The sequence below is a fragment of the Grammomys surdaster genome, unplaced genomic scaffold (assembly GCF_004785775.1).
Source record: "Grammomys surdaster isolate TR1022 unplaced genomic scaffold, NIH_TR_1.0 172, whole genome shotgun sequence".
NCBI lineage: Eukaryota > Metazoa > Chordata > Mammalia > Rodentia > Muridae > Grammomys > Grammomys surdaster.
The window spans coordinates 2,229,352-2,238,196 of NW_021604620.1; the positions used below are offsets into that span (position 1 = coordinate 2,229,352).

General features: G+C 47.3%; 1 protein-coding gene across 1 annotated transcript in view; it reads left to right on the forward strand.

The window, feature by feature from the left end:
• Ulk4 (unc-51 like kinase 4) overlaps positions 1–8,845 on the forward strand; it is a 293,994-nt gene that overhangs the window by 35,012 nt on the left and 250,137 nt on the right. Inside the window, exon 18 of the mRNA XM_028767390.1 lies at positions 7,764–7,871. Within this exon, the coding sequence (XP_028623223.1) occupies positions 7,764–7,871 (108 nt within the window). The remainder of the gene's footprint in view (positions 1–7,763; positions 7,872–8,845) is intronic.

Genomic DNA, 8,845 nt, shown 5'->3' on the forward strand with positions numbered 1-8,845 from the left:
AACAGATCTCCAAGGATCTGCTAGACACTGTAAGAACAGATCTCCAAAGCAGAAAAAGTGCAATTTAAAACAAGCCTCTTTTGTAGTCCCACTGTTTGAGGAAGAGTTGAAGGTCCAGTCTTTAAGAGTTTGATAACCAGTGGGTAGTACAGGCTTTCTTGCTCTCCGCCTTCACAGGCTCTGAGCTGTAGTATTGATGTTGAGGGTCTTTGTGCTGTAATTTTTAGATGATTACAACATCCAAGAGACCCAGGTTTAATAACATGACAAAGTTTACTTGGCTTCATTGTGTGAACATTTCTTGGGTGAGCAGGTATGTGCTATTCCCACATGTATCATTTGGGTAGGCAAGATGGCTCAGCAGGTAGAGGTGCTTGCTGCCAAGACTGACAACCTGAGTTCAACCCAGGACTCATGTAGTGAAAGAGAGAGCTGATTCCTGAAAGTTGTCCTCTGGCCTCCACATGTGCACTGTGTATGTGCACTCCCAATATATAGTGAATAAATATAAAATAAATATACATCATCTACACCTCTGTAGGGCCCTCATTCTGGCAGCCTGGAATCTGGGAGAGGAAATGGATTTCCCTCCATCCTCTTCAGCCTCTCTGTGTGCTGGGGAGAGAGTAGCAGGAAAGGCAGACAGTTCTGTCTTTTGTGGGTATAGCCACAAAGAGACCTGGCTACTGGGTCCTGTCCTGGTGTAAAGCAGCTGATGTTGCCGTGGAAATGGCTCCCTGCTAGGCTCTGCAGGGTGTGAGGCTCCATGTGTGGCCAGGAAGGGAAGACCAGAGGCCAGTCCTGCAGTGTGGACATGGCACATGGATACGTTGTCCTTGGGGACTCTAACATTTTTATGCACACACACACACACACACAAACACACATGCATATGTATATCTGTGTGGGTTCACAGGTATGGAGGTCAGAGGAAAACTTGCTGGAGTTAGTTCTCTCTACCACTGGAGTCCTGGGATTGACTGCAGCTCATCAGACCTGGGGACCACTGAGCCATCTTGCCAGTCCTCTTTGACTTGAATAGAGTTAACTGAAATTAAAATGGTAAAACGAATACTATGGGAAGTTGTGAAAAACCTCAGCTACTCAAAGCAAAGGAACCTATTCTCAGTTAGGAGAAGGGCATAGAGCAAGAAAGGCTGGTAGCAGGCTCAGGCGGACACTGCTGTTTCCCTTCTGTGGGTCTCGGGAGCTGATGAGAGAGTGTGATTCTTGTGTGCTCCATACTGTGGGTCTGTTGAGTGAGGTGAGAATGAGACTATTCAGCCATGGTGAATACACAGGGCTGACCTGCCAGGGCAGTGCACTGAAGGCTGCTCGGGACGGTGTGGAGGTGGATTGCAATTACTTTCTGGTCCATGATGGGAGTGGTGGCTGGGAACCCAGAATGGGTAGTATAGTGGAGGCGGCCATCTGGATGACAGAACCGGCCTAAGCTCTACCAGCAGGGATGTCTGATCCATTCTGTCCCCCCCCCAGCATCAGAGGACTCTGGTGTCATTAGCCTGCTACCTGCTGGCCCAGTGGAGCCTCAGAGGTTCAGGGCGGCCTCTGTTCTTGGTCGGTTAGACACTCAACAGAGGCAGTTTCCAGGGAGCCATGGGTGAGCAGAGAGAGGCCAGTGCTGAGCACAGACTTTGTTTCCCATCTCATGGAGGCAGTCCAGACTCCTGATGGCCACGTCTGCCCTCTGGTGGCCACTCAGGGGAAGCACTAGAGTCTGGACAATGCTCTCACCGAAGAGCTCAGTCCACACTGCTTCCATTTGTTGTCTGTTTAAATATCCAAATGCAAGTTTTCTGTAAGCTTCTGACCCCCTGGCATGGCTCTGTCCCATAGTCCATTTCTGTCTCATAAATGTGTTAATCCAAAGGTGTGGGTCTCAGAGTTTCCTCTCCCCATGGTCCTTCTGGGCCTCCTTGTGGGAGGTTTGCAGAGATGCAGCCTTCTGATCTCCATCCATGTCTCCTTGTGACCAGTCCTGTTCCTCGGTGGGGCCATGGAGAGAAGAGGTAGCCATGCAGGCAATGGCAGCAGATTCCTTGAGAGTGTCAGCCATGCACACAGGCAGCCAGGTACTCTGCTTGGCTTGGCTTCATGAATACATTATTTTTGAAAAACAATATTTGTAGTTGGTGCACCGATCAATCCAGTTCCTGTGCGCTCAAGGCAAGTGGCGTGCTTATAAGCTGTGTCCTGGACTCTCACATCATTCCAGGTATACAGAGGTCACTGCTGCACCCTGCACCATGTTATGTAACAGTATATATACCATTATATTATATAGTAATGGCCAGCTCATGGCTGTGTTCCGTTTTATCTCAGCTTCAACCATGCAGCTGGCTGCTGATTGCCACATGGAGAAGGACTGTGGAAGGATGATTGACAAGGTCTGGCCTGGCTCCTGACATCAGAGCTCTCCACGGGCCATATGCAATGTTTCGCTTGTCAGAAGTCAGTTCTAGTATCATGGTGTATGCATCTTGGCACCCAACTGGCAGGCTCACCAATGATCAGCAGGAGGATGGGGGAGGGGTTGTCTCCAAAACCCAAACGTTTGGACCTCCTTATTGTGATAGGCAGAACATGGTGCAATAACTTTTCTTTAAATTTTTTGTTATTTAGTTTTGTTTGTGTTTGCCTCCCTGTTTGTATGCGGACCACCTGCATGCAGTGCCTGCTTAGGCCAGAAGAGGGCAACAGACTCCATGGGACTGGAGTTATAGGTAGCTGTGAGCCACCTGATGTGAGTGCTGAGAACCCAACCTGCATCCTCTGCAAAAGCAGCAAAGTGTCTGTAACCACTGAGCCATCTCCCCAGCTGCTTCCTTTTGTTTGGAAGGAAGATTCTTGTGTGCTCCATACTGTGGGTCTCTTGAGGTCACTGCCAGTGCCACACACCATGAGCCTTTTCAAGGTCTGCCTCTCACTGTCTGCCATGTGACACAGAGTCTGGCTCACCAGGTGCAGCTAGCAGAGCATCATCAACACAGAGGGATGGACTGGTGTCCTCTGTGTGACCAGATGATCCAGGGTCCTGACAGGGAGGCCACAGTGGGGTTCACTGTCAGTTTCTCCCATTTCACCTCTGGTCTGAAAAAGCTGGGTCCCTCAGAGCCCTTCAGGCTGGTGCACCTCTAGGCCCACTTCTGCAGGGTGGATCTGAGGGGGGCATGGAAGGCCGCACCCAGGGGCAGCAGCATTTCTGGCTGTCTCAATTCCCAGGCCATTGTTTCTCTACTTTGGTGACTCGGTTAGAGTTCTGAGTACTCAGAACAGTATGAATGTCAAGGACATTCTCAGACCAGTTAGACAGACTCCCTGGAAGTAGATGCAGGTTCCTGCAGATTTGAAAGCTCACAATCCTACGGTGAGGCCCAAACGAGCCCCAGCACAGTGTCCCAGGAACCTGGGATCACCAGATAGCTGACTGCAGTGCACGTTCTCAGGCCTTAAGACAGGATGCAGTTTTGTGAATTTTCAGTGACTCCCTTGTGGGCTGAGGGAGGCTCTGGAGATCTGAGCCTCTGACCCCAGGAACTGGCCAGCCTCGCTGCCCCTTGTCCCTGGCTCAGCCTTGGTCTTGGAGGGAGAGGTTCTAAGTGAGGGCGTGCATTTGCTGTTGACTCCTGTTTGGTTAGATTCTGCAGGGTGGGAGGTGGGAAGGGATGATGACAGACGTCAGACAGATGGACATTTCCCTCAATGCTTCCTTTAACACCAAAGAGCCCTTGTTTCTTGGTGCCCTCTCTTACACACTGGCTTATTTCTTATTCATACAGCCCTGGGGTCCCATCTTGATGTGGATGGTCCATTTGATAGCACACGAAGGACAAGCCCTGGGGTTTGTCTCTAGTTCCCTTTTAAAAGTCATTTCAAAGTCACCAAGATTCGCCACCATTCTCCTGAGTTAAAGCCTCCTGTGCGTACCAAGCTTCCTCGTTCTCCCCTCTCTCTCCTCTCTTCTCTTCCCTCTCCCTGCTCTCCTCTCTCTCTCCCTCCTCTCTCTCTTCCATTTTTAATACTGATATTTATCTAAAATTTAAAGATGCATGGAAAACCAATAACTTGATGTTGCAGAGATGATGTTAAATCCATGTTAACATTTTCATAGGTGGGATGCGAGGTTGCCGGAGTAACTTAGTGGCTGTGTATCTGTTTACAAGATGCTGACTGTAGTCCCTCAGGCTTATGGCGTTAGAGGCTCACAGGATTACAATGGTCTCAGAGAGGATTATAGAAGAGAAATTCTGTAAGTTCCAGCAGGAAGCTCTGGGACCAGAAAACCTAACCTGATATTTGAGTGTAGGATACCTTTGATTTTATGAAAATGAGTCTTTTAACTTGAGGTTGCTGTTGACTTTCCTGCAGAAGTTCTACAAACACTGAGTACACTCCATCTGGTAGCACCTTAGGATGTTGACCTAGGGACCACTAAGGAAAGCAGACTCAGTACCCTGAGGGTCCCCAGCTCCTTAAGGCCATGTCTGCCTTCCCATGCGTGCTTATGTGCCATGGCCACCAGGCTCGTCCCCATGTCTTGGCTTTGTCATTTTGAGAGTACTGCACAGACAGCATGCGGCACACAGCCTTTGGTTTCTTTCCTGCGGTGTAGTTAGTGTTCCTGTGCTCTGTCTCCCGCTTTGGTTTCTTTCCCGTGGTCTAGTTAGTGTTCCTGTGTTCTGTCTCCCCACTTTGGTTTCTTTCCCATGGTCTAGTTAGTGTTCCTGTGTTCTGTCTCCTCACTTTGGTTTCTTTCCCACGGTGTAGTTGGTGTTCCTGTGTTCTGTCTCCCCACTTTGAGTTTTGAAGCAGTTTCCATGAACTTTGTGCACAGTGTATTTAACCATTTGCCTTTGACAGACATCCGGTCCTTTCCAGTTTTAAGAATTACAAGTAAAACTGCTCGAATCAGGCTTGTTTCTATTTGTACAAATAACTTTTTATAAACCCTTCCCTAGGGTAAATGCTCAGGAGAACAATTGTCACATTGCAAGATTTCTTCTCGGTTTTTTATCTTTTGCAGTGCTGGGGGTCACACCTGCCACCATTGCATGCCATGGGAAGGCCTTCTCCGTGCTATATCCCCAGCCCTTGGCTTTTGAGGTGGTGTTTTACATGCAGCACAGACAGGCCTTGAACTGCTTCTGCCCCTACATGTGTGCTGCAGTACACTCACACACAGACATGGATACACATACATGTTTCTATATATATATTCTGTATCTTAAAGGTGCTGAGCTGGTTTACTGCATGGTTGCCCCATTCATACCTCACTGTCACAGTGTAGATGACATGGCCTCTTACCACCCAGGGCTTTCCACGATTCCTCTAGGTTTTAGTTCTGATAGGCGTGGCGGGGCCTCATTTGGGAGTTAATTTGCATTTCCCTGATTTCCGTGGTGCTGAATTTGCTGACTGTCCGTCCTCTTTGGTGCAGTGTCTCTGTGCCTTCAGCGTTAGATCAGTCTTTCCTAGTCCTGGATGGTGAGGCTCCAGGTCATGCCCAGTCCCTGGATGGTTTGTAGTTTAAGCTCGTGGTCCATTTGCGCTAACTGTTTGTTCAGGGTGTTGGACTGAGGTTGAGGTTCACCTGTGTTTCCTGGTAGCTGGTGGCTGTCTTGTCTCCCAGGCAGACTGTATGACACTGGGTCACCATGTGTGTTTGTCACATTGGTTAGGCATACTCTTGTGGATGCCTTTCTGTCCTGCCGTGAACATCTGCTTTCCCACAGTGAAGTCATGCAGTGCCAGTCCCAGCCTCTGTTAGGCCCCATGCTAGTCTGTATCTCAGTCGTCTCAGCAAAGAGAGACCATGGTGCATTTTGTCTTCTGTGTCTAAGAAGTGGGCCTTGAAGTCCAGGACTATGACTGTAGATTTGCCTCTATTTATTTATTGTTTTTTGAGAAAGGGTTTCTCTATGCAGCCCTGGCCGTACTGAAACTCACTCTGTAGACCAGGCTGGCCTCAGTCTCACAGAGATCCACCTGCCTCTGCTTCCCAAGTGCTAGGAGTAAAGGTGCACACCACCACATCTGGTTTGTCTTTATTTTTTGTAAATTTTCTGGAGTTTTGACTTACATTATTTACAGTTCTCTTATTGGGGATTCATGTTTAGGCTTGGTGTGTGTGATAGGTTTATATACATATATGTGTATATATTTGAACATTTATGTATATACATGCCTGTGTATGTATATGGCATATTTATGTATGTCTATGTCTATATGTATGTATGTAAACAGTATGTGTGTATATGTATGCATTAGATGAATGGACTTCCTTATTATGTAGAAGTTTCCCTTAGTCTCAAGCAGACTTTGTTTAGTTCTGAAGTCTCTGCTGTCAGTACAGCCAGATTTGCTTTCTGTTCACAAGCGCTGCTACATAGTTTTCATTTTTCACAGCCAACCCTCCAGTCTCACCAAACTTGTATGTGAGTTTCTTGTAGGCAGCTTATAGTTGGACCATGCTTTGTTTTAATGCTACTCTTCCAGTCTCTGCCTTTTCAAGTAATTATAAAATATTTGATCCTATGTCTTACAATTAGCTTTTGTTTTCTGTTTGCCTTTTATTGTTGTTCTTTCCTTTTTACTACCTTCTTGGAGTTTGCTGAACATGCAGTTCCATTTTGACTTTTTTCCCTGTGGTGTTACCGAATTCTTCTCTTGTGTAGATTTTGTTCTTAGTAGTTGCTCTTAGGTTTTTATATCAGCATATCATAGCTAGAGTCATTTCACTAGTTCTAGTGAGGTGGAGAAATTTCCTTACTTACATAAAAAACTTCATCTTTTATGTAATTATCTAAAATATATTCTTTAAATATATCAGAGCCAACTTGTAATTTTCTAATTTTTACCTTAGCATCAAACATAATTCATAAGGTAAAATAGAAAGAAAGCCTGTTTGCTTCTCCTCTGTTTTGTTCCCTTTCTCTTGCTTTACTCTCTGCACCGCAAACTGCCTTATGTACTCTCAACATTTTAAAGTGTAATTTGTTAGTTACCAACCTGCTAACTTTGTAGAAAACAAACTTCTGAGCACTGGCAGCTTCAGAAGACTGAATGTGGTACTTCATGACAATCGGTGAAGATGGAGGACTTCCTGCTGGGGCAAATACCACAGCCACATGATTCCCTTTAACAAGCACTTCAGATACAGAGTACACATCATGGCACACCCTTGCAACGGACTGTTATGTGAGAGCAGAATGGACCATCAATATGTACAACAACACGGACAAATCTCAACTAGAAGAATACAAGAGGCCAGAAAAAGACATTGGATATGGCCATATGTCCTTTAGAGACTATGAACCACAGACTAGTGGCAAAGAGAAGACTGTTGTCTGGGACTACGAAAGGACCGTCAAAGAAACACTGGGAACTGAGGATTTCTCAGATGTACACACAATCCAAACGTATCTTATTACAGACATCAGAGGGGCCAGCGAGATGGCCCAGTGGGTAAAGGAGCTTGCCACCAAGCCTGATGAACCCGAGTTATATCTCGGAAGTGGAGGGAAGAAGCAGTTCCTGAAAGCTGCCATCTTCCTCATGTGCTGTGGCATGTGCGTGCCTGCACGAGTACTCACACAGATGAAATAGACGTAGGAACGAAGTTTATTGCTTATCAGTTGCCACTTGGGTGGCTGTTTTAAGGTGTCTTGTTAGCCAGTGTCCCCAAATTACAGATGAACTGCTTCTAGGCACCCTGAAGTGACGCACCGATTTTCCCGTTACAGGCAATCACACTCTTAACTGAATTAATCCGGGAGAACTTCAGGAGCGGCAAGCTGAAGCAGTGCCTCCTGCCCACCCTCGGGCAGCTTCTCTACCTCGTAGCCACCCAGGTGAGGCTGTCTGAAGGGCTCTGACACTCTCCACTGATAACCTCCCACAAATCCCACCTCACGTCTTCCCTTTGCATAAGTTAGGGCCTTAGGATACCGTTCAGTCCTGAGCAGAGAGCCTCTGCAATCCTTTTGCTCTCGCCTCGCCTCCTTTGACTTAGGAGCTTCTCCCTCCCTGTGCATTTTTTCCTTTGGCTTAGCAGAATTTCAGCCATGTTTTAAAATGAAGGAACTAAAGTCCTCAAAGCTCTCAGTGGGTTGTTAGTAGTTTGAGTCCTTCAAGCAGGAGAAGACGCTGGTCTCCCACTGTAAGAACTTCACCTGGTTTAAATGAAACACTACTTTGTGCAGATCTAAACATGCCTGTGAGAACTTTTGATAGCAGATGGTAAAAGGCAGCTGAAGTCAGCCGTGGATAATTGCTATTCACCAGTGTGCTTTAAAGACTATTACTGAGTGAACACTGATAGATTACAGGCTAGTCATATCTCACCCTTGTGAGCTTTAGATAGTCTGACAGGTTTCAAAAGACAGCATCTTTTCTCTGTATTTTTAAAGATTTGTCTCTTTAACGTCCTTCCACCTCTAGCTTACCTTGGCCTGCTGCACCCCGTACCTTTGCTCAGCACAGCACCCCTGCACCTGTGCATTGTATCCCCTGCATCTGTGCACTGCGCCCCTGCACCTGCACTGCACCCCACCCTGCACCTGCACTGCACACTCCCCGAAGACCTGTGCACTGCATCTCCCACACCTGTGCATGGCACCTCCCCCTGACCCCGCACCTGTGCACTGCACCCCACACCTGTGGGGTGCATCCCCGTATCTGCACACACACTTTCCTCTGCTTCTGCCATTTTCTCCCATGATACCTGCTTTTCTCTTTCAAGTGGACCTAGAGAACCTTTCCTGGCTCCTGAGTGAGCCGTGGTGAGGCGTCCTGTCTGTAGTTCCTGAGTGAGCCGTGGTGAGGC